Source organism: Ruditapes philippinarum, unplaced genomic scaffold, assembly GCF_026571515.1.
Source record: "Ruditapes philippinarum isolate M1 unplaced genomic scaffold, ASM2657151v2 ctg4911_1_1_1_1, whole genome shotgun sequence".
In the NCBI taxonomy this organism is placed as follows: domain Eukaryota; kingdom Metazoa; phylum Mollusca; class Bivalvia; order Venerida; family Veneridae; genus Ruditapes; species Ruditapes philippinarum.
The window spans coordinates 1-27,302 of NW_026859145.1; the positions used below are offsets into that span (position 1 = coordinate 1).

General features: G+C 33.7%; 2 protein-coding genes across 3 annotated transcripts in view; one reads left to right on the plus strand and one right to left on the minus strand.

Moving 5' to 3' along the window:
* Nucleotides 1-4,212: 4,212 nt before the first annotated feature.
* LOC132755411 (mitochondrial import inner membrane translocase subunit TIM50-C-like) lies at nt 4,213-19,698 on the minus strand. Its single transcript, XM_060746278.1, has 10 exons — nt 19,294-19,698; nt 16,260-16,291; nt 15,292-15,313; nt 14,264-14,322; nt 12,992-13,111; nt 12,178-12,285; nt 10,768-10,866; nt 9,705-9,861; nt 8,523-8,626; nt 4,213-5,257 (listed from the first exon to the last, which is right to left on the minus strand). Exons 1-10 carry the CDS (start codon nt 19,664-19,666, stop codon nt 5,174-5,176), a joined length of 1,158 nt encoding a protein of 385 aa, XP_060602261.1. The 5' UTR covers nt 19,667-19,698; the 3' UTR covers nt 4,213-5,173.
* Nucleotides 19,699-19,815: 117 nt separating this feature from the next.
* Nucleotides 19,816-27,302, plus strand: part of LOC132755412 (uncharacterized) — a 44,894-nt gene continuing 37,407 nt past the window's right edge. The window contains exon 1 of one of the 2 annotated variants that reach the window (XM_060746280.1): nt 19,816-19,982. The gene's annotated coding sequence lies outside the window, so the exon portion shown is untranslated. The remainder of the gene's footprint in view (nt 19,983-27,302) is intronic. The other variant, XM_060746279.1, reaches the window with a different exon arrangement.

The window sequence follows — 27,302 nt, forward strand, 5'->3', positions numbered from 1 at the left end:
TTTCCCCAAGTTGGCACAGTCATTTAACTTGTCTATAGTTGGATAAACTAAAATGGTTGTTATTTCAACAAGTGACCACTATATGAAGGTTACCGTGGATATCGTATACATCGATACAACATACATGACCATCCTACTATAATCCTGAATTACATGTTTTTTGTCAAGTCATTGTGAGCTATAATGACACTCGTGTGTTCGACGCCCGGCGTCTGTCTTCCGTCCATCACAATGTTACTTAGGCGACTATATGCTCTCCCTTCGGGGAGCATGATAAAAACAGCAACTTTAAATGAGATCTCTTAACTGTCTGTAGATTTTGGTGAATTAATTTACTGGAATGATGGTGGAGGCAGTTTTTACTCGGGATCACAACAGTAAGCAACATTGAATTTACCAGACCACAGTCCAACCACCGCCTCATTCCATGACAGGCTGTCAAGAAGTTTTCCAGTACTAGTTGCCCTTTCCCAAGGAACTCAAACTTTTGTACATACTGGAATGATCCTTAAATGAGCTTTTATAGAAATTGCTCAAATTGTTCTGGTCTGCTGAACAAGATGGCCACCAGAGCTAAAATTAGAAAAGAAACTTTAAACAAGACCCATTCCTTAATTACCGGGTATTTGGTAAATTTTGATGATACTCTTCTGGAATGATCTATGGATAGTTTTGCATAAAACAAGAGCTGACACGAAAAGTGACAAATCCCCCCCCCCCCCATAAAAAAAGTTTTTTAAGTTTTATCACCATGTGCCTTGGATGCGACACATCATCTTGATGTGGTAGACATTTATGCAAAGTTACTTTAAAATCCTTCAATGCATGACAATGTTACATTTTTGAAACTAATGTGCACCTTCAAACTGTTCTTATGAGCATAAGTACCTTCATACTATTAGAGTGGCTATGACCTTGAAGGTAGTAACATGGGTCTTACACACAACATGTCATCTTGATATGGTAGACATTTGTGCCAAGGTATTTTAAAACTTTTCAAATGCATGACAGAGTTACAGTCCAGACACAAATGTGCATCTTCAAACTCTTCTTTAGAAAATGAGTACCTTCTAACTGTAAGAGTGACCTTGGAGGTAATGACATGGGTCTTGAACGCCACACATCGTTTTCACATGCTACTTTATTTAAAAATCCTTTGGTGCATAAAAAAGTTATAGTCCAGACACAATGTGTGTATCTCTACTTGTGAGAATGTGAAACCTTCAAACTGTGTGACCGTGACATTTGACTAATGGACATGGGTCTTAAATGAAACACATCACCATGATGTGTTTGACTTTTGTGCCAAGGAATTTTAAAATCCTTCCATGCCGGACAAAGCAAGTTTGGACACAAATGTGTACCTTCAACCACTAAGTGTGACCTTGACCGTTTAGGTAGTGATATGGACCTTAGCTGCGACACATTGTCTGGATGTGGTAGACACTTCTGCCAAGTTATTTAAAAATCCTTCAATGAACAACAAAGATACAGTCCTGACAGGAATGTGTGACCTTGAAGGTAGGGACATGGGTCTTGGTCCCGACACATCGTCTGGATGTAGTAGACAGTCATGCCCAGTTATTTTAAAATCCTTTGATGCATGACAAAGTTACAGTCGGGACACCAATGTGTACCTATAAACTCTAATTGTGATAGCATGAACCTTCAAAATGTAAGTGTGACCTTGACCTTTGAAGAAGAGTCGTGGTTCTTGGATGCGACAAAACTTAGTGATGTGGTAGATATTTGTGCCAAGTTATTTCAAAATCCCTCAATGCATAACATAGTTACAGTCTGGACATGAATGTTGTGTAAGTGGGGATGCACAGACAGACATGAGCCTTAGCCGCGACACATCCTCTTAATGTAGTAAACATTTGTGCCAAGCTATTTCAATTCTCTCACTGTATGACAAAGTTACTGTCCGGACACATATGAAGTCAGGACACATAGACGGACAGATGATGCAATTTTAATACTAGTATGCCGCCCTTCGTAGACAGAAGTGCGATTTTAATATGCTGCCCCCTTCGGGAGGGGACATAAAAATGCTCAAATGGTTCAGAGCTATAAGGAAAATGCGGAACTACTGAAAATGTAATATTTTTAATACAATTCCTAAAGCATCATAAAAGTATGAAATTGATTTTGTTGAGTTCTTTATTTCACATTATATATACATACAAATGATGAAAACAATCTTTCAACTAAATATTAAATTTATACATTTTATTAACAGAATTTTTCTACCTGTTAAGCATACTTTTCATAAAGCTTATGATAAGTCTGTGCAAATAAAAGCAAATCTCTGTAAATGCTAAATACATAACAGATTTATTAAAATACAATGCAAGTTATACAATCATTATTCAACACATCATACACAACAACAATACTTTAACATCAATTTATCCTCATGTTACATTGTAACCAACCTATCATGCAAATAGTTCTACTGATTCACTGAACACCAACAAACTCTGAACAACAACCATTTTATAAACTAGATCTGTGTCCAAAGGACACGGATGCCCCCACTGACAACATTTATATGGTATATAGTGAAAAAATCAACAAAGGGCCATAATTCTGTTAAATTTGGTCGCAGCAAAAATTCCTTCCTTTACTACCATCTACACATTAAGGTTGTTCATCCCTTGAAGTTTAAGCAAAATCTGCCTTCTGGTTTAAGAGGAGTTGCTTTCACAAAATTTCTATATAGTATATTGTGAAACAATCAACAAAGGGCCATAATTCTGATAAATTTGGTCGCAGCAAAAATTCCTTCCTTTACTACCATCTACACATTAAGGTTGTTCATCCCTTGAAGTTTAAGCAAAATCTGCCATCCGGTTTATGAGGAGTTGCGTTCACAAGATTTCTACATAGTATATAGTGAAACAATCAACAAAGGGCCATAATTCTGTTAAATTTGGTCGCAGCAAAAATTCCTTCCTTTACTACCATCTACACATTAAGGTTGTTCATCCCTGAAAGTTTAAGCAAAGTCTGCCATCCGGTTTAAGAGGAGTTTCGTTCACAAGATTTTGGGACGGACAGACGTACATACGGACGGACAAGTGCAACGCTATATGCTCCCACTCTGTGGGGCATAAAAAATCTTGTAACAGGTAACATCAGCAACCAGTTTAACCCCTTACTCTGCTGACTGTAATTGCTTTGACTAGGCTATGAATATCCCATTAGTGTCCAGCTTTGTCATCCAATGAAAACGCTGCATTTCTTAAAAATTCTGTGGGTTAATTTTAATTGAAGAACAAAAGCCGATACTATATTATTAAAATCTGTTCATAGTAGCCTTCTATTTTTCATAGTGCGTCATAGAACCGCGTTCGTAAAAGTAGACATGTAGTGACGTAATGAAGTGAATATTAACGAAACCAAATGAAGCTTGACATTAAGTATTTAAGTATTCATCCATAGCTGTTCTACAGAAATTAGAAACATTCTCTTGTTGCTATCGCCCCCATCGAAGTTTCTCATTTCTGTAGAACAGCACCTAAGAACACTAACATATACTTAGTAGATTCCGTGCAGAGCCTGGTCTATTTGCATGTATATACTACAAGACCAGGCTCTATACTGGTTATAGACATGTCATTATTGTAACCAATACTTCTGTCTAAAACTGTTTATTAAAACATAAAATAAAATGTAATTGTTTGTATTTACAAGCCAGGCAAATTGTTACTTCTGGAAGAAAAATATGTTGAGTATGTAGTACCATGAAATATATTTCAAATTACGGTGTCATCATCAAACACCTCCATCTATATCATCAAACATGTTACAAAACAATGACCTTGAACTTGCAGATTAAGTGTAATAGATAGGCCCAGCTTTGCATTTGGAACATTGTTTTCAAATTTTATGGGATTTCAATATAGAAATACAAAAAAAGTTACGAGCAGAATAGAGCTTGCTTGCCTAGCAAAGGCAATATGTACAGGCAGAGACATAAATAACATCTCTGATACAGGTGACAAAGGCTGACAAATGTTATTTTCAGCAGATCAAGAGTTAAGATAAATTGCCCATGTTTTGATAAAATTTTGAATTATTACACATGCCTCATAACTATAACTTAAGAATCTAATTTCAAACAAATTGTTTACGAAAAAAAGCAAAGTCATGAGTTCATGTAGTAGAAGTCGGCACATTGTTTTGTCTGTATTTTTTTTCTAAAACAAAACGAGATGTATTGCAAAAAAGATGAATGCTCCCCAAACTTGCATCTTTGTTATTTCAATGCAAAATACATGTACATAGGAATATGTACTTCTACTTCTAGAAAAGTTTTATTTTTAGTTTCACTGACCTTGCCCTTGACCAAAAACTTGCATCAAATACAGAAACCACCAAGGTATGCTCTTATGAAATATAAGACATTGTTAAATAAATTATGGGTGTAATAGCAAGTGTAAGGATCTATTTTTAACACAAATGATCTTGACACTAGTAATCCACACTTCACCATAAGTTAGAAGACCATACAAGTATATACCTACCAAATATGGGAGATATCAGTCTATAAATGAAGTTACTGAGGGAAACCAGGATGGAACACGAAGACAAAACAAAAACGTATTTGCTCCTGATTTTTTTTCCCAGGTAGCTTATAAAGTTAGATTGATATTATCAACCAGTCAAACTTTATCATATAATTCATAGTGCTATCAGACAGTGTCGTTTTTCACTTTTATATTGAAAGTAAAACACCCATGATTTTCTTGTTGTCTGTCAAAAATATACACATACCATATACTTCTCATCTTGGCAGATCACAGGAATTATATACTTCTGATTCAAGTGTTAAGTTTACTGCTAAATGTAGTGCTAATCATACCTCACCTTATATTACGGTAAATTTGATTTTATTGTTAAATTTAAATTTTATATTAAAAAAAACGTTATTATTTTTAAAAAGAAACTGTCCTCTAGGCAAGTTTATACAGTATATGTCTATAAATAGATCTAGTAAATAATCACTGCCTGCACGAAATAATATATTTTCTATTTCTCAAGAGCTTCTTTATGTTGACTGTTTTCCAGTGCATCACAAAATCAAATTGTCATTTATAATGTTTATAACAACATTTAAATGTTTTATTACGACACTCAAATTGTCTGTCATATTTAGTGAAATGTTTCATCTCCTCAACTTGTTCCATAATCCGGTCACACTTTTCGCATCACGTGTCTGTTGTAATTGGGCTTGTTTTTCTTGCTCTGCCTGAATACAAAAAATAGTTCCAAGTTTAATTCATAATGATGATGAAAGTTATGCCACATGAAAACAATAATAATCAACAATCGTGGTATATTTCTGGTACAAAAGAGTAATAGGTGCTGCTCTTTACATTCATTTTAAATTCATAATTAATGTATAGCCAGTTCCTTCATACAGCTTGCTACCTTTCTACTTAAGCTAAATGATGTAGACTTCATCAATTATATGGCCTTTGTTGTGCTGTCATGGAGGAAAAAGTCCACTGTGTCCTCTTTCAATTCAGAAGATAACTATACCTCTAGTAACCCAAAGGGATGTCTTCTTGTCCAAAAGAGAGATTTTAGCATCACTAATACTATTTGAACCCAGCAGATAATGGACAAGTATTGCATCTTCTATAGTAGTGCAATTAGACACAGCAATTGTGGATGCATTAACAAAACTACATTGTACAACTAACTATACTGATTGGGGGATTAAGGTATTAGCACCCTAATGCATTACCTCCGCTATGAAGAGTATTCAAATAGGCTAGAACTACTGTTAACTACATTGAAAATGAGGGCCATGGGTTCAATCCCCAGAAGGGTCAACTTTTTTTTTCTTTCTTTTTTTCTTTTAACATTATTTATGTATCTCTCATGTCCCATTTGGAAAGAAAAAAAGTGTTTAATTTTGATTTTTTAATTTATATAGGTATTTATTGGCTAAATTATACTAAATCTAGTAATAAATATGGTACCTGATATTTTCAAAATGTAGTATAATCAAAACTAGACGGTAAAAGTATTTCATATTTTACAAGATCAACCAATATACTTTTTTAAAAATTTAGGGAAACTTTGAAAACAGGCACTCATTTGGGTAAATTTTAAGAATTTTTTAAATTAGGCTCTCTAAGTAGACATGATGGCCCTGAGGTCGCTCACCTGTATATAGCCCCCCCCCCCCAACGTTGCAGGGCCAATTTTAACCCAAGGGCTTTTATTTGCACAAACTTGGTAGACACCCATAAGAAGATGTTTCATGCTAAACATCTAAGCTCTAGCTCATTGGGCTTTTTAAAAGAAGATTTTTTTTAAGTTTTTACTATACACATATAGTTAAAAACAATGACACCCCTGGGGCCGGGCCAGTTTTGACCCAAGGGCTTTTATTTGAACAAACTTTGTAGACACTTACTAGAAGATGTTTCATGCTTAATATCTAAACTCTAGCTACTTGGGTTTTTTCAAAGAAGATTTTAAGTTTTTGCTATACACATATAAGGAAAATCAATGACCCCCGGGGCGGGGCCAATTTTGACCCCAGGTCTTTTATTTGAACAAACTTTGTAGACACTCACTAAAAGATGTTTCATGCTTAATATCTTAACTCTAGCTATTTGGGTTTTTTCAAAGAAGATTTTTTAAGTTTTGGCTATACACATATAAGGAAAATCAATGACCCCCGGGGCGGTGCCAATTTTGACCCCAGGGCTTTTATTTGAACAAACTTGGTAGACACCTATTAGAACATGTTTGATGCTAAATATCTTAGCCATAGCTCTTTGAGTTCTTTAAAAGAAGATTTTTTAAGTTTTTACTATATGCATATAGGGAAAATCAATGACCCCCCGGGGCGGGCCAATTTTGACCCCAGGGCTTTTATTTGAACAAACTTGGTAGACACTTATTAGAACATGTTTCATGCTAAATATCTTAGCTCTAACTCTTTGGGTTCTTTAAAAGAAGTTACTATATGCATATAGGGAAAATCAATGACCCCCTTGGGCGGGGCCAATTTTGACCCCAGGGCTTTTATTTGAACAAACTTGGTAGACACCTATTAGAACATGTTTGATGCTAAATATCTTAGCCATAGCTCTTTGAGTTCTTTAAAAGAAGATTTTTTAAGTTTTTACTATATGCATATAGGGAAAATCAATGACCCCCCCTGGGGCGGGGCCAATTTTGACCCCAGGGCTTTTATTTGAACAAACTTGGTAGACACCCATTAGAACATGTTTCATGCTAAATATCTTAGCTCTAGCTCTTTGGGTTCTTTAAAAGAAGATTTTTTAAGTTTTTACTATATGCATATAGGGAAAATCAATGACCCCCTGGGGCGGGGCCAATTTTGACCCCAGGGCTTTTATTTGAACAAACTTGGTAGACACTCACTAGAAGATGTTTCATGCCAAATATCTAAGCTCTAGCTCTTAAGGTTTTTTAAAAGAAGATATTTAAAGTTTTTTCTTTCGGTTGCCATGGCAACCAGAGTTCTGCATGGAATTAAATTCTTTGAGCAATTTTTAAAGGTGACCACCAAAGGAACATTCCTGTGAAGTTTGGATGAAATTGGCTTAGTGGTTTATGAGGAGATGTCATTTAAAGCAAAAGTTTACGGACAGACGGACGCCGGACGAAAAGCGATCACAAAAGCTCACCCTGTCACTTTGTGACAGGTGAGCTAAAAAATGGTCAGACATGTGGTAAAAATGGGTGGGGTGGGGTAACATTTTTATAAAGATTTCATAAACTTTAAGTAGAAACCATAATTTTGCTTATTTGGATTGTTAGCTGAATGGTACTATTTGTTTCTTACCAAAATTAATGGGAAAACATTTTTCATTAGAATGTTATTGCAGATTATTTAAAGGTTCCTACTTTCTAAAAAAGGGCCCTCATAACATCCTAGCTTGAGTTCAGAAAAGTGGCCATAACTTGATTTCCGTACGGTAAACTTTGTTTAAATTTTGCATACAGGTGTACTTTTAGGTATACATCTGACTTATGATGTCAATTTTTTAGTTCCTGATACTGCCCATTAGGGTCCTAATACCTTAAGCAAGAGTGGGGTGGGGTACATCCCAGTTCTCAATGAATATCATTGTTCATATAATCGATACCAATGGTTCTAAAATTGGCATGTCTGTTCATACTACAGACCTCACTTTTCATATAACAGATACGGTTCATATAATAATTCCATGTTGAAATAAAAGACTTCAATGTTTATATTTTCCTGTAGAGACATTACTTAAGGCTGTAAGAGGCATCACTATTCCTATAACAGACATTTCTGTTTCTATAACCGGCCTATTTATTCCTATAACAGACATCACTCCCATGGGAGCACCCCTTAAGATACATTTCTTTTCCCATAACAAACATCACTGTTCATATAACTGGCATTCTGTTTATATAACACACACATCTGTTCACAAACTGGACATCACTATTTGTTTAGTTCAGTAATCTTGTAAGAAATCCATAGCACCACTTACCTTGAGTTTAGCCTGATTTTCATGGAACTTTTCTAATGGATTATCAAACTGGCTGTAATACTGGAGAACTGGTCTCACATCATCTACTTTACTAACAGCTATTGCTGTAAGTAAAAATAATCAAAAATGTTGAAGAAATATACATGTACAACAAAAACACTAAGGTGACAGTAATCGTTAACAAGTTAATGAGGAAGTTAAATTTCAACATTGTGCTAGTAGGCACAAATTTTTCAATTCTTTTTTAGAATAATTTTCAAAAGTAATCAGGGACTACCTTGGACTGAAGGGTAACCTTGGACTGAGAAATCACTCTTTCATAAAGATATTTGGGCAACTAAAGTTTTGCTTTTCCAATCAAATAGGGTGAATTTTTCGCCTGACTTCGCCCTAAATGCAGTCCCTTCCCCGTTTAAGGTTAACTGTTTTGACCTTCCCTAACATTTTAAAACCAAATCTTTCTGTACATTCTTTTTTAAGCTAATTATGCCGCGCCAAAGGATTGAACCAGCGACGAGTAGATTACAAATCCCGATGCTTTTCCTATTGAGGTAAGTGTGAAGCGTTCAGTATTTGATGTTTATGAAGACCAATATAGATGTACATAATACTCATCATGTTGGTTTAATCCTAACCCCACTAAACACCTTACAATCTGGACAAACTCGTTGATCTTTTTAGGAAATATTTTGAAATATGCACTGACTGAGAGGCAAACAGTGCAGACCAGAATCAGACCTTGGATAACATGTTGGGGCTAATCTTGGTCTGCTCTGCGCACTTTGGAAGCATGAAAGCTAATTTCCCAAACGCTTATTTTTCTTTTGGATTGGGTTTTACGTTGCACTAACACAGTATAGATCATATGGCCACTTTCCAGCTTTACTGTTGGAGGAAGACCTCATGGATCCCTCTGTGCATTATTTCAGGCACAAACGAGCACCTGAATAGAACCACTGATGTCACGTAAGCTAGCTGGATAGAAAGCTCACATGAAAGAATCTGAAGACGTTTGCGCTGCAAAGCTCTGATTAAGTTCAAGCAAATACTTAAGTAGAACTGTCAACTTTCCACTGGTATTTATATATACATGTTCATGAATGTATACATTTTCAAAGGAAAGAATTCAGCATTCTCACAAGGCAGTAGAGAAATTCTCAAAAAGAATTAGTGAATTTTTACCTCTGAGGAATTCTGCAAGTTCACCAAGAGCTGTATCATTCATATCTCCTGACCATTTCTCCATATGAAACCCATTGTCCTTGTTGAGTTTGTAGGCGTCTTTGTTCCAATCTATCATTATTACTCGGGACAAATCACGATTTAAACAATTCAGATCCTGACAAGATAAAGTTTTTATGATGAAATAAGAAACGACAAAAATTGTTACCTCAAATACATGGGTAAGGTCATTATTTATGGTGCGTCTTTACAGTCTTTACTTCCAGAGGCAGAGCTCTCAATTTTACAAATTTTAGTGCCGAATTTCCGCACCATTCCCATTTTTACTTTCACCTGCCTGTATCTGGATACCTTTAACAATAACCTTTTTTTAATTTGCTTTTGAAAAATACAATATGTACAAGAGAGATGTCTGTCCACAAGAAGTTAATTTATAACATTTTCTGTTCTAACTGAGGTTAATATATCAAATATTTACCTCAGTTGCTTATTGAATAGAGAAGAAAATGATGATGTACCAAAAAACTAAGATATGTTAATTCTTTAATTCTATAAAAACTTGAATGCAAATTCAATCTCTTGTATTCATTCAATGTAATATAAAATGACAATGCACCTAAACATTTGGGTTTTTTTTATTTTATCCGCCCACATGAACAAACATGGCTTCATATACATTACTAATAATACATAATGGACATCATTATTTCTTGTTTATTCTATTTCGCTTTACCTTCCAAAGTGCAATGCAGAAACCAAAATTCTACAGTTCAATGACATTATCCCTTTCTCACAGTCATGGACATGTGTTTCAACACATGTGCGACAAGATCAGCCTGCACATCCATGCAGTCTGATCAGTATTTCCACTGTTCACTTTTAAATTTATAAAGAATTTCTGACTCTGAAAAGTGAACAGTGGAGATACTGATCAGACTGCATGGAGGTGCAGGCTGATCTGGTTGTGCATCCGTCGCTATGCGTTAAACCATGTATCCATGTGGGAAATGGTTATATATTATGATACAATGCATATTTGAAGTAAGGGAAACCAAGTGTATACCTTTATATGTTCTCCATCTTGGTACCGTGTAGCATCTCTATATAATCTGTACATGATAAAGTTTTCGTGATCAATCTTTGTTATAATTGGATCAGCTGTCTGAAATAAATAATTAACACTAAGTGACCAGGTTTACCATATTTATATTTATAATAAAGTTGAAGCCATGACAACATGGCTAATTTAGCCGGCTAATTTAGCCATGTGTTCTAGGTAACTGAAACTGTATCCTGTTATATCACTTCAGTGCGGCAGGTAGTCTAATTGTGTAATTTTACATTTTTTGCATAAGTGCAATGCAACCATTTCCAAGTCTGCATGTTTCATAATTTACCTAAAGTCTTGCATTGTTCTAAAGCATATCATCCATATCATTACAATAGAGGGTTAATGCATCTTTTTTCATGTATTATAATCTGTAGAAGCAAGATGATGCATTTAATGCACAAACCCTCAGGGCGAGGGATTTAGTAAGTCCGAGGACTTAGGCTTTAAGTGCACCCACTTGCTTCTACAAATGTCAATGCTTGTAAAAATATGAATTAGGGCTATTCTTGCACAAAAGTGTATTTCTAATAAGATAATTCCACTTTCCGATAAATATTTCTTGTATAACCCCTTCCCACACTTATCATGCTTTCCACATGCCAGTGCAATGTAATTAACAGTTATTTTTTGATAATGAAACTCCAGGGCTGTCATTGCAGTAGGCTTTTTTAACATTGGGCTCAGAGTCACACAATTAAAGAAACATGCAATAACAGCGCATGCTTGCATAATTTCATTAGTTAATGCGTGTTTTCTTCTCCATTAATGTATACCTACATGCACAGATTTTATGCAAGAATACTGGTTAGATAATAATATTCCAGCTGGCTAACTGGAGCAGTACCCTTTGTGAATCACCTGTAGTTCAGTAGAAGATCCTTACAACTGGCATGGTATTTTATACTACCAGAACTTTAACGTAATGAAAGAAATCACACCTTTAAGGAATCAGGGAACAAGTCGATCACATTCAGCAACTATTCAGCTGAACAAGAGCTGTAGGTAGGACAGCATACTCGACTATTCTCAGTGCTTGATATTTCAAGTGCAAAACCAAACTGTATCATTTTACAGGATGGCATAACATTTCCAATTAAGCTGGATCCCATTCTGGGCAACATTTTGTATATTATATGGTGACTTTCAAACTTTATTGGTGGACTGACACCTTGAAAGTCTCTCCTATTATTTCAGGCACAAACAGCTAACCTGAGCACCTCAACGACTAAAATTAACACAAGAAATTCAATGTTGCAGAATTTAAACCTGTATATGAGAGTTCCAACAGAGGTGAAATCGGCAAAATTAGTTGCCCTTGGCATACAATTCTAAAGTTTGCTGTAAGACTTGTTAACTACTTACCATTCCAGACTCTTTTGTAAAAATAACCACTTCAAAAGTAGGAGGGCCAACAGCTCGAAGGAAATAGTCAATCCCTGGACGTTTCTTAAATCTCCAGCCTGTTTTATACTGAAAGTTATAATTTTAAATAAAATATAGTTTTATACTGAAATTTATAATACTTATATACGATTTACTTGAAAATTCTTATCTTTAGACAATTGTTATTGTTGTTGTTGGGTTTTAGGTTTCACCAAAACTGTAATGGTCATATGGCAGGTGGAAGAAGACTTCAGATTCCCCTCTGTCTTTCAACATGTATAATCAAACAAAATATGACAAGTCAATTTTTTTTTGTATGTTTAACAAGATAATTAAATTCAGAACATCATCTTTGTTTTACAAAGTGAGACAGTTGTCCTTGTTAGAATGCAATTCATACAATAATTTTTCCTAAAGTTTTGTTTACAGCAACATATCTTAATTCAGTGATATTGCAGAATTGGAGCTATTTAATACTTTGTTTTAAATTTGTTGAAAGACCAAGTGAAGTGAAGTACCAGTACTTTAAATCAAATCTGAATGAATTCATGTTATTTGCATTCATTCTCTTCTTTCTAAATGCATGTTTGAATAGAAATTGACAGCGTTAACACATTAACATTTATTTAATCTAGCTTTTTTCATATTTTTTTATCTTGTTTTTTGTTGTTGTTTTTTTTAATTTTTTATAAAATATTCTCTTTAACAAATGTCCTTCGTAATGTGATTTCAGTGCATTATCTGAACTTCTGTTTATAGCTCACTTAGATTCCCTCATTATTTCCATACTTACAGTCCATTCAGGATGAACAAGAACATCAGTAAGTTCTATCACTAGAGTATATGGTGGCTGAATATAAGGGTATGTTAGTGGATCAGGTAACAACTTCTGTCTGGATGGCTCCTGGGTAATCTACATTCACAAGAAAGAAAAGGAGAACAAATCATAAAAAGAATAATGAATTTCCGGCTGATTTTGCACAGCAGAACCAATGCAGATTTTAGGTGTTTCAGCAAAAACATGACTCTTCCAATACGAGGGTTTACATTAAAAGGCTGCATCTTATAAGATGATGCACCTTAAGCAGGTACATGTTCGATAGTATTTGTTTAATTTTTTTGTAAGGTTTTAATGTCACACCAACACAACTAAACTGATGATCAAGCTGAATTGGTAGAGGAAGACTTCTGTGCATTATTTCAGGCATTACCAGGCAGCTGAGTAAAACCACCTACATCCTATAACCACATTTTGTGAAGTAGAATTTTTTTCAAGATTTCACAATCCTGATATTATGAGTATAATGCATTCAAGGTCAACTATAATAATCTTTTACAATTCAATATATTTTGTTTCCTAGTACATGTGCTTGAATCCTAGACAATTTTATGTTTTTTATAGTAAATATAACGATTTCTTTTCTTTTTTGTTCATTCTTTACTTGTACTCACACTGATGAAAAAAAATGAAAACTTATCAACATTACAAGAGAAGGAAAACTTTTGGTACAAATCCCAGCATTATTTCAAGCACAGGCAGACAACTGAGTAGAACCAATGAACTTCTATAACCCCAAACCTGCAAGCCACAATTGAATCTACCAATGTGACATGTGCAGACCAAGATCAGCTGGCATATCTGTGACATCTGATCATAGTCTGCACTATTCACTTTTCATTCAGCACATATAAAAGTTTCTCTAAAACTGTTAAATGGTTTTGTCTAGATTGAAAGATTAGCAACTTGAAGTCCATTTAATATAGGTAGTAATGTAGTAAAGGATAAGCTTGCTTGATAGCTTGCTCACTTGGAAGAAATAATTATTCTTGTTCCTGTACTGCAGTGTAGTCACAAAACTTTTTTAAACCTCTTCACAAGGCAGAGGCACCCTCCCTGGGGCACTGCTTCAATCTAATAGAGAATAAACCTTGATATAGTTATTGATGTTATTTGTGGTTATATATTTTCACATAGTTTTACATGATAAATTTAAACCTGAAAGAAACACTGCTTTCCTATCCTTTAAACAATCAAAACAAACAAATGTTACAAACATGTACTTACTTTTACTTGAAAAAATATTTCTCTGTAAGTTCTCATCAAGTATGCATATAACACATTATCTACAAGAAAAAATTCATAACATAAATAACATATTACACAAAAGAACATGCATGTTAATTTCAAATCAAATTGATGCTCTTAATTCCACTATGACTTAAATGTGGCTCAAACATATTGTTTATAACGCCATTTACCTCAAACCCAATCTAAGGATAGTAAAACTTTAAGTAAAGTACCTTTATATCAAATATATAAAATGATAAAAAAAACTGAAGGCACTGCAAAAATTATCTACATAAGAGACGTTTTGATGGAAGGACAAGCAGCCTCCAAAGCGGGAGGGACTTTTCGCATTATTTTCAGGAAAATTCAGGCAATTTTTGTTACATGTACAATAGTGACAATAATCAAAATGTTAAGTATTACATATTCTATTTTGTAAAAAGGCAAAGATTAATAGGATATTGTAAAGGGTCTCCTGCTTTTGGCAGGTATAGGCAGGTAAAAAAAAAATATTTTCAGGGATTTTTTTGGCTTGTTGTATAGCCGTTATTGGGTCATATTCCCAATTGAAAATTATAGTATATTATTTTCTCAATCCACAGGAAAGTATTCCCAATTGAAAGTTACAAAATAAAAATATTGAATAAAGAATTCTAAAATCTTTGAAAATAAGGGCTTCTTTACTGTAATAATGCTTTAATGTTTGAAGATGCTATCATAGACAGTAATTGTTTTCATTCATTTAATCACTGCAATATTTCAGTCATATATTTTTTCCCAATTTTTCACAAAACATCGCTGAGATTCCCAATCCCATGGGTATGGGTCATGTTCCCAAAATCCTGGAAAAAATCCCTAATTTTTTTTCACTTTTTTTTAGAGTGGATTTTCTTTTAAAAAAAATAAGGGAAAAGTATATACTGTTTTGGGAAGGGAATGGTACTAAATTTCAGCACTAAATTTCGTGAAATGAGAGCCCTGATATAATATATCTCTTTCTGATTCAATATTTGCATTATACTTACATTTGGAGTAAGCATCTTCAATCTGAAATAATAAATTTATAGAATTATTGCAAAGAAATATTAACAAAAATAAATTACATGGGAAATATATTTAGTATAAAAATTTAAAATCATAAAAATGTATCTATTGACTTGAAAACATGCATATGCAACTTGATTTTATGCATTAGGTAATTGCAATCAACACCACCACCCACCTGGGCAAGTGCATAGCAACTAAGGCTCCCATGTTTACAATTTTTTGTAAACGTTTACACAATTGCTAAGAACCGAAACGATACCGTTTAAACGGTGGTACCTCTATGTACTATATACACAATATATATATGTCGCCAAATGATGACTTACTTTCTATTTTTAATACATGTACAAATAAAGAATGTCCAGGGCTCATCACGATTGAGTCAGCACATATTTTCTGTATTGTATCTTCATTTTTTACCAAAAATGTATTATGTCACGAGCAAGTTTTGCACGGAAATGCTGTGTGGAGGGTTGTACACATCCATTTTTTGTTTTTTTACTTTGGAATAAACCACTAGAATTGATAAAATCAATGATAATAGGCAATGATTAAGAAAGTTTGTAAGACAATATGGTCATTTCGATTAAACGGTAGAAAATATCGTAAACGTTTACGAATGAAAATCGAAACGAATCCGTTTAAACGTGTAATCGTGGGGGCCTTAATAGGAACTGAGGCCAAGTTTTCAACTTATGTCTATCACCCCAAAGTCAAATCAATGAAGTGGCTAACGCTTTGTTCTAGCATTAAAACAGCCTGAATAATCCGATATGTCCAACTTGCAGAGCAGGAACTTTCAATGGAATTTTACCATCAGTCTGTTCCTGCAAGGTTGATATTTCAAAAGAGTAAATCCCTGCTATTTACAGGGGCTTAGGTAGCAGTGTTTGAACATATAACTGGTATCATTGCAATTTAACAACTGACACAAAAAATTACTTACTGGGTGACCATCAGCATCTTCTATAGGTTTTCCTGGAAAAAAAAGATGATACGACTATGTTTTGCATTGATAAACAGAACAATTACTGTCATTTTTAGCATAAAATTATTATAAACAAAAAATATTTCATTTTAATGGAAGGACAAACTGACAATCACTATAATTGGTAGAAATAATAATTTCATTAAATTTCTCTTTTCTTTTCCATACTATCAACTTCATAAAAAAATACATAATACAGGTTTTCAGGATTATCTTTAAGTTTAAGTGGGCAAAGGTGTCATTCGGCATTTTATGCACTGCTTCCGTTTTTCTTGGATTACTCGACGATTATTAATTTATTAATCCAAAAAGTTGTTTGTTATACCCCGCTTATAACGGCGGCACCTGACTAGAACCGAAATTTCATTGATAGGTTCATCGATTGTTTTTTATTTTATTTTCTTAAATACGTATGTAGTCTATAGCCATGCCCTATGACTTCCCCATAGAAATATATCTCAGTCTTACAGGTTTGAGAGAAATCCTTAGTTAGCAGGGTGCCACCATTTTGAAAATTTTAGACTAGTCAATATCTGAGCTATGATTAGATTACAGGCTTTGCCTACTTTCACATTAACTAATAATACGATAAAGTCAAAGCCAAGACCATGAAGCAGGCACCGGCTTTGGCTTGCCCAGCTATAGACTACAAGTGTATATTTAAAAGAAAGTCAAATAAAAAACAATTGAAGAATCAATAGAATTCTATACCTATCAATGAAATTTTCAGTGTCAGTTCTAGTCGGGCGCCCCCATTTTCCAATGTCACTGACTCAATGATAAAAGATGGGCTATTCTGATAACGAACAATCGGGACTTTTTGGATTAATAATAATCCAATCAGAACGTCCTCGGCTATTATCTATAATAACCTCGGAAACATTACAGATTGAAAGTAGTTCTACCACGTGGTTTCAGAATTTAAACAGAAGTAAAACGAATGTATATATATTTAAAAGCCAAAGGAAAAAAAGTATGTTGCGACACAATTATGATTAAAACTATATATGACAACATTGTTTAATTAAAAAATGCCCTTTCATGTATAATTTTACATTACCAAGTAAATCAAGAGAAGGAGAGAACACACATTAAACATCAGGATGGTTTGTAACTGGTTTATTCTACTGGTTTCGGTCTTTCAAGACCTTCATCAGGATATATACAAGAAAGATATTTCAAAGAAAAATGATTACTGAAGTACTAAAAAAGAGGTTACAAAATGTATATGTATAATTTTAAACAAAACCATTTTAATGTCAACAGACATTTACTTGATATATTGGAAATAAACTTGTCAACAACTCCCAGCAATTATTTACTTTTTCTTTACATGTTTAATTTGTAAGCGTAGGTTAGAACGAAATACCATTCCCGCTCTGTGTATTCATTCTATTGTGTTCGAGGTCTTCATCCGCAGATGGACGGAAAGGACAAATTGCGATTGATAATAATCGTCTAGTAATTCAAGTGAAAATGGAACGGTGCATAAAATATCAAAGAATATTTATTTAACGCCCTCATTGATAGGCTGCTATTAATTCTATTAGCGATTGATATAATAATCGTCAAGTGATTGAGTGCATAATAATCGTCTAGTATCATGATTAACTATTCTAATTATCCCAGTCGTTTCACAGTGTAAATTAAAAAATGGAAGCTGGTGCAAAAACTTTGCATTTGGCAAAACTTTCTGTTTAACAGAGCATTATGTTTCATGAATAATGATAGGTATGTATACCTAACTCCAATATGCCAAGGAGATGCACATTTGAATCCATACGAACAACACCAGCCAATATAGTTTCTGGCAAATTTTGCTTTGCAGTTTCTTTGTCAGCTTCTCATCAGTTTTATTTGCCACGGTGTTAGTTTCATCAGAATCCAGTTGACTCTGTGTCCTGACTACTCGTCGCAAAAATGTTGTTGATGGTTATACAGGATTAAAAGAGAGTTTGATTGAATGCTGTCAATAACAGACAAAGTTATTTTTCTACAATAGAATAAATCTTGACCTGACAAAGGAAATTTTTTATACTAAATGTCTAATAGACAGCGGCGAAGTACGGCGGGCCTATTTGTGGATATCCTCGGCTATTAATTTCAGTGCACATTTTTGTAAATGATTTTTAGATCTATAAATGATGTAGATATATACATTTAAAAAGTTGATATCAATTTTAAGAACTGTAATGAATATTTTCAAATATGGAGGTAAAGTAATTTACGTTTTATTGGCATAATTATCAATCAACGTGTCAGTCTCAAGCAGCTGAAGCCAGAAGCTGGCCTATTATTTTGGTTTTCTCATGTACACTGAGGTAATAATGGATAAAGTCTTGTAAAGTCATTTGTAAAGGATTTTGAATTCTAACAAATGTTACCGTATATTCTATGTCATTGAATGATTAATTCTATCCATGTTTCGAGTTTAAAACAAGCCGGCGGATTGGTCAGGAAAGGGACGAAAAGTTGCGATTGATAATAATCGTCTAGTATTCCAAGTGAAAATGGAAGCGGTGCATAAAATATCAAAGGAATTATTTTTTTAACCCACTTTCCCATTGATAGGCTTTGCCTAATTAATTTCATATTAGGCGGGGTATTCCGATTACCAACAATCGCAACTCTGGGATTAATAATAATCATCGTGTATTCCAAGTGAAATCAGATCCGGAAGCAGTGCATAAAATTCATAATGACACCTTAAAAACAGACAAATGAACAATTTCTTAACCAACTTCTGCGTATAAAGGCTTTGCCTAAATTCATATTAAATACATTGTAACTAAACAGCTAAATAAATCAATTGATTAAAACTATTTAATTATCCCTTATAATAGTGGTTTCACGTATTGTTGTGTAAAACTTAAAAAAGATGGAAGTGACACACATGACTTCCACTGATATCCAAAAACTTTGCATTTGGCAAAACTTTTCTTGTATTTGACAGAGCATTTATGTTTCATGATAATGACTAGGTACTGTATACCTAACTCCAATACTGCCAAGGAAGATGCACAAGAAATCCATACAACAACACCACCAATCATAAGTTTCTTCCAAAATTTTGCTTTGGCAGCTTTTTCTTTGTCAGCTTTCTCATCAGTCTTTTCTTTGCCATCGGTGTTAGTTTCATCAGATCCAGTTGACCTCTTGTGTTCCTGACCTACTCGGTCGCAAAAATGTCTTGTTGATGGTATTATACAGGTATTAAAAAGAAGTTTTGAATTGAAATGCCTGTCAATAACAGACAAAGTATATTTTCTTCTACAATATGATAAATCTTTGACCTGACAAGAGAGAACTTTGTTCAAATCACCCAAATGTCTAATCAGACCACGGCGAGTCATGAGCGCGGCCATCTTGCGGATATCCTCGGCTATTAATTTTCAATGCACATTATTTTTGTAAATATTTTTTTTAGATCTATAAGATTGATGTAGATATATACATTTAAAAAGTTGATATCAATTTAAGAACTGTAATGGAATTATGATTTTCAAATGAGTGGAGGTAAAAGTAATTTAACGTTTTATTGGCATAATTATGCACATCACGTGTCAGTCTCAGCAGCTGAAGCCAGAGAAGGCTGGGCTCTATTATTTTGGTTATTCTATCATGTACACTGAGGAGTAATAATGGACTAACAGTCTTGTTAAAGTTTCCATTTGTCAAAAGGTATTTTGAATTTTCTAACAAATGTTTACAGGTTAATATTTCTAGTGTCATTAACTGATTAATTATCCATGTTTTGATTGTTAAAATCAAAGCACAGAAGGCGCTGAATTTGTTTGGGTCTCAGATGTCTGAAAGGTGAAGGTTGTGAGATTATAAACCAATTTGTTTTTGTATAGTGCCACCAATGCTGTTCCCAGTGTTATAACTATAGTAAATTGGCTATAAGACTAATTGCAACACTGATATTCAATTCAATGTTTATTTGACTTAAACAATTTAAAAAAATAACAACAAAAGCAAAAAGACATGAGTTGCCGTAACTGGGATTTGAACTCCAGACCTCTCGCTTCCTTAACAAGCGTGTAACCCCTTGGTCACGGGGAAGTTTTAAGATAACTGTCTGAAGAAAACCACATTGTTCTAAATTAGGTTCTACAATGTAAATTAGGGTTAAGTCACTTTGTAACCCTTATTAATTTCGAGATATTTTGTTTACGGTAAATCTGTTGTTAAACACTCATGTAAATAATCATGGAGCTTATATAAGCATGTTTATCTGTAAAGAATTACACATTCTAACACTATCGGAAATTTTTCTATATAAACAAAGAAGGCCCGAAGCGTGCATTATTCTACAACAATGCACTCGCCGTTCTTATTATCTCCCTGTGTATTTTCACATTGTGGGCGCCATTTTGTTTGAAAAATGACATAAATAAAAACAATTTTTTGTCGAATATGTTGTGAAAACTATCTAGAATAAAAGTAAATGGTGTAACTAAGAAAATTAAGTTGAACACCAATATTTTTAATTCAGTCGTTAACCCTGTACAGACGTTTAAAATGTTGTTACGTGACGTCACAATGTAACGCCAAACAGCACGTGCAAAACAATCAAATCAAGTACGCTATTTTAATGTCGCAAACGAGTTAAGTTTTACATTATTTCGCTTTTAATAATTTGTTTTCCGCTTGAAATATTATAGAGTGAAATAAAATAAACATACAAAGTTTTATCAATGTTTTCAAAATTCGTTATTCTCAAAATGTTTCTACACACGGTAGATTTAACGACAGTTTTTTTCCAACCCTTAAAGAACGTTTCTATTGGAAACTCTGAGGCGAAAACAAATTTAACCACTTAACATAAAGTCCAACTTTATAATAATAATTATATTTTTCTTGACGTGTAAGAATGGAAATAGATATTAATTCTTCGTGCATTATCATGATTATTGTATAATAATGCACGGTTTTCGTTCAAATGCTTTGTAATTAATTAATCGGCCTTCGTGATTATATTACTATGCATTTGAACTCAAACCATGCATTATTCTACAACAATGCACTCAGAATTGATATCTATTTCCTAAATACTAGAAATCTTCAACCAATCCGGAACTATTTTGTCTTCCCCAAGAAGGCTTGAAAATTAATGCGCCTGTCATTTGACAACCTTTACGCAGTGATCTCCCCTAAATTTTTCGGTGTTAATGTACTAATAAAGGGAAGTAACTGCTTTGAGGAGTTCAGACTACTTTCTGATTCTGCAAATAAGCATATCAGGCCATTCAGGGTCTGAAATTTCGCTACCATTATTTGTTTGGTCCGGTCTGACGACCCAAACAAATAAAAAACCCTTAGTAGAAAATTTCTTTTGTGATATCTCCAGAAGTCCAAAGTTCATTATTGAGTTTTATGTGCTTTATCAATGATAAGTAACTATAATTCATTTTCAGACTGACCTTTTTGTAAATTTGATTTATTTGATTATTTAGGTTTAATGGCTGACTAATGCTTATCAATATATCATTATATGATACTCTTCAATCAAGCAATCTTAATGAAATTGAACCTATTGTCTTTTATTGATTAATTGATCTGTAAACTGATTGACTTTTACAGATGATCGCCCAACTCAAATGTTCAAAGGGAAATCAGTGACTCTTATTCTTAGCCTTACTCAAGCAGACTTACATGGTATTTTTCGCACAAAGTCAAGTCTGTTATCAGTTTGACTTCCTGTAAAATTAACAGGGAAGAAGACTTTTCATCGGTCATTTTAAAACTACAAACTGTAATAAGTGAATCTCATTGATCATTCTAAAATAAAATTTTAAGGATAGCTCTATAATAAAATGTAAGGGATAGTATCGCCACTGTAAAATAAAATGTATGTAGGATATTTCTATTATAAAATGTACAGGAATGAGGAAAGTTTTTTAATTTTTAGGTTAATTTCAGGGTCTTTCAAATACGAGGGTTGTCCCAAAATGTTGTAGACTACATTATTTTCTTTTCAACCTGACTTCATAACTTAATAAAATTTACCAGATATCTCCCTTGATCATTTGTTAATTTATCTACTTTAAATCCATAGCCAATATATTAGGTAACGCTTTTTATCAGGGTTTTATATTTAACAGTACAACATACCCGGAGCACGATAAAATATTAGTCAGTATTGAGAGCATGCTTCTTAAAATAATGCCTTTAACTTCTAGCATAATAATAATTATGGGAAAAACATTCATGTGGAATTACGTCATTCATTTTTACGTCATATCACCAACAGACGTTTATGTAACGTTAATTTGAAAAAAAGTCTGTTGCATAATACATAACAGCAGTGCTATTTTGAAAATGCCCAAAATGGCCACGTCAGATGAAAATGCGGTGCAACGCAATAATACTGTGTTAAGTTGAAGAAGCATCCAGCGTTAATTGACAACATGGAGAACATTATATTTTATCAAGATAATGCACCTTGCGATAGATCTCAGGAGACACAGATTGAACTTGATGTGATAGGTTTTCAGAGACTTCCATACGTTCTAAGACTTGCAGTGTTTCCTTATTTGAAATCACAATTACGAGGTCAAAGGTTCAAAAACTTCAACAAACTCCCCTAGGAAACTCAATTCTGCGAGTGTTGAGTACATTGAAGCAGGACTGTTTTGAAAACGTTTATGATACACTGACAGTGCATCGCGAAACACGGTGAATACTTTGAAAAACATTTTAAAAAATCTTATAACGTCATGACGTTTATGACGGCGTGTGCCGGGTATGTAAAGGTAGCATTCTTTAAATGTTGATAATTTGGTCAATTTTGGAGGTATTTTGATTTTATTTCTCATAGACACACATAAAAGGTGTATTGACTTTTTCCTAGCTGGAGGACTCTATTGTATTATAATTGATTGAGTAACAGACTTTGTCTACGATATTTTGGGACAACCCTCATAGAATGGTCCGGAGTCAGACCAATTTTACGAAAAAAGATGTCTCGGCATAGTCAAGTTATTAGGGTTATTTATCATTAATTGTAGTTATACCGAGACATGTTTAATTGTAGCACGAAAGGTTTATATAGCGCGTTTCCAGACCATTCTATTTGAAGTCCTGGACCCTGGTAAATTTGTAAATGATAACAAAAGTTATAAAGTCAAAGGTAAAACTGCTAAAAGGGACACCTTAAATAGAAGTTGTTTGTCTTTAAATCATCAATATAACGAATATGCTATAATAAAATTTCAATGTTTACAAAGTGGGTACATGTATTTTCTTAATAGCTACAAGACCCTGATAGCTACAAGACATAATTATCATGTTATTGTTATCCCCCGCCGATGGAATCGGGAGGGGGATATAGTTTTGGCGTTGTCCGTCCGTCCGTCTGTCCATCCGTCCGTCCGAATTTCGTTTCCGGAGTAGTTCTCTGCAACTACTGGCTGGAATTCAACAAAACTTTATGGGAATCATCAATATCAAGAGGAGATGCGCATTACGTCGGCTTGTTCCGGTCAGACACTTTAACTCAGAGTTATGGCCCTTGATAAGTTATGTAGTATGCATATAGAGTAAAAATCGTTTCCGGAGTAGTTCTCTGCAACTACTGGCTGGAATTCAACGAAACTTTATGGGAATCATCAATACCAAGAGGAGATGCGCATATCGTCGGCTTGTTCCTGTCAGACACTTTAACTCAGAGTTATGGCCCATTGATTAGTTATGCAGTATGCATATGGAGTAAAAATCGTTTCCGCGCTACTTCTCTGCAACTACTGGCTGGAATTCAACGAAACTTTATGGGAACCTTCAATACCAAGAGGAGATGCGCATATCGTCGGTTTGTTCCGGTTAGACACTTTAACTCAGAGTTATGGCCCTTGATTAGTTATGCAATATGCATATGGAGTAAAAATCGCGTCCGGAGTAGTTCTCTGCAACTACTGGCTGGAATTCAACGAAACTTTATGGGAATCATCAATATCAAGAGGAGATGCGCATATCGTCGGCTTGTTCCGGTCAGACACTTTAACTCAGAGTTATGGCCCTTGATAAGTTATGTAGTATGCATATAGAGTAAAAATCGTTTCCGGAGTAGTTCTCTGCAACTACTGGCTGGAATTCAACGAAACTTTATGGGAACCTTCAATACCAAGAGGAGATGTGCATATCGTCAGCTTGTTCCGGTCAGACACTTTAACTCAGAGTTATGGCCCTTGATTAGTTATGCAGTATCCATATTTATGGGATACTAAGAGGAGATGTGCATATAGTCGCCTTGTTCCAGTCAGATTCTTATAACTCAGATTTATGGCCCTTGATTAGTTATGTAGTATGCATACATCTCATTGGCATTTCCAGATTTTACTATTTAACACAAAGTTATGGCTCTGTTATTGCCCTGAATATTTATCAAGTTCAAAGAATATTACTGTTTATGCCATGATTAATATATAAATAAAGCCTTATGTCTTCAGTTGTTGTGTTAATAATAACCAGTACTCGGCGGGGGATATAAATTCAACAAATTTGCTTGTTATGCTTGTTATGCAAGCATTGCTAAAATTTCTTTTTGTATTGAAAACTTAGAATTTATTACAAAATTTTCCATGTCAAACAGTAGGGCTGTGCATTGCCATTTTTTTCTGTCACGATAAGGCCAACATTTTTTTATTAAATGTTTTACGGGACATTTTTTAAAAAAATTGGGTCGGGGGGGATAAATAAAAATAAAAATAAAATTCAATTTTTTGATCAGTCGACCACAAAATAAAAATAAAATGACAAATGAGGTGAAAATTTTTTATTTTCGAACATTTTTCTTAACACTCCAAAAACAGATTTTTAATCCATAAAATAAATGATTTTATAGTTTTGAAATATTTTTGACATGATTTTTAACAAAATAATTGAAAAAAAATGTTTTAAGTCACTTTTGCTTTTGTTTTATGTAAATATTTAATGCTGATCTAGAATTTGTGTTAGTTTGTCTTTTCGCATTTAGGGCAAACATGCCACACAACTCCAAATTCATTGTTTAGTCCCTTCATTTCAAGAGTATCCAAACAAGGTTGTATTGCCACTCTCAAGCTTTACAATACTGAAGCAAGCTTGCAACCAGATTATAGTGATAGAACAACCAACCTATTATAAGCTTACTGATAGTTTCCTCATACATGTCATGGTAATCCAAATTAAGTTCCTGACAGGATTCTTATCAACAACATCACACAGGGAGAGTGATTTGAGGTCAGAAACCTTAACCATTCACAGAGGTACAAACATAATATTGTACAATGTCAGTTTCACAAAGTAAATTAAATCAACAACTTTAAATTATCTTTAAGAGAGTAAGTTATGTATGTGCAAAAAGTTTGCAATTTCTGAAAATTATTCATAGTTCAAATGATTAGTAAAATGAAAGTCATTGACAGTAAATAGAAATCAAAATGGCATACATTGTTACAAAATCAGGGTTTTCTGTAGAGAATTTATTACAGGCAATTTTTACAGAAATGAGGACTTATGCTCATAATCTTACATTGAAAAAAGGCCAATTTCTCAATATTGATCTAGTAAAAACACATAACTACTGCCTTTAGTCTACTGGTCATGATATAATATAAACTTTATTATTTAATTTTACCCATGAAATATGGTGCTATATCAGTCAAATATATTTCATATTTTTTTGAAAATAAATATGAAATATAAATATGAAAGTGGGCGGAGTCAAAACTCATATTTATTATAAGGGACTTCTTTTCGCCGTTTTGTTTAAAAAATCTGATAAATACAAAACAACTTTTTTCTTGAATTTTGTTTTTTGAAAACTATCTAGCATGATAGAAAATGGGCTAACTAAGAAAATTAATCCGAACACCAATATCTTTAATTTAGTAATTAACGCTGTACAGACGTTTAAAGAGTTGTTTACATGACGTCACAATGTAGCGCCAAACAGCGCGTGCTTACGCATAAATTACTGCGCGCTGTACAATTGAAGTTGGTAGCAAGCAAGGGGATTCGTTACCATTTTCTTTGATAATGAAATTAACTAAAAAGGTTATTTTTTCGTTTTTTGTGAAATATGGTATATATTTTCACTCAACATGATAGAATCCCACATATTTTCACTCGCCGTACCGGCTCGTGAAAATATGTGGCATTTTATCATGTTTCGTGAAAATATATTCCATATTTCACGCAAACGTGGAATTTATTATTTTGGTATTATAAATTTATCAATTGTTTTCAAAGATTCATAATAAAGATTTTTTATTATTAATTTACTAACAATAAATGTTAGATTCTACAATGTAAGTAGAACTCGTACGCGTTGAATTTCGATTACTCAATTTTCTCGATATGTCAAAGTAAAATGCAAGTCCCAGGATTTTCCCCTTATATTTTTTATAAAAAACCTATACATGAGTCTAATTTTAATGTTTCAAGTTTTCTCATGTTCCGTGGTAAATCGAGTAAATATTTCATTCTGACACACTTAGTCGATCAACGACTTTGATCCCGTGCCATTTAATTTTTTTACAACTGTTCTGAAAGTGTAGATGATTCAAATCAACTTATGCAATGGATGTTTACTTCCCAGTCGTGCTTTCTAACACCTTTGCAGGCTATCATGTGTGATAAAATGCTCTAATATTTATTCCTCAAATTGCCAGAGTTGTATTGAAAGCGAACTTTTATGACCCCGCGACCTTTCATGACCCGGTGTCGCGTGATATTCACACGGGTTAATTTATTACAAGCTTGTTAAGTTATTGCCCTTCCCTTTTGTTACGCCTTTTGTAACATTCTTGTAAACATCAAAGGGATTAACTTGTCATTTGTTTTAAGCAAGTTCCTTTGCTTTACCAAGATTCTACAGTTAAGTACCGAGTAACTTTTAATTTTGACAGAAGTGAGTAAGAGAGGTCGGCGGACAAAATGAAAATAAAAGTTCTTAAATGAACTTTTATTTTTATTTGATTTTCTCTAAAAATACGGTCGGCGGTCCCGTAAAACATT

Excerpts from the sequence above, each read along its gene's own strand:
- LOC132755411 (XM_060746278.1), bottom strand. The coding sequence starts at position 19,666 with ATGGCCGCGCTCATGACTCGCCGTGGTCTGATTAGACATTTGGGTGAT. Across the intron at positions 15,314-16,259 it reads AAGATGCTGATGGTCACCCA|ATTGAAGATGCTTACTCCAA; the intron begins GTAAGTAATTTT and ends TTATTATTTCAG. Across the intron at positions 14,323-15,291 it reads TGAAGATGCTTACTCCAAAT|ATAATGTGTTATATGCATAC; the intron begins GTAAGTATAATG and ends TTTTTCTTGTAG.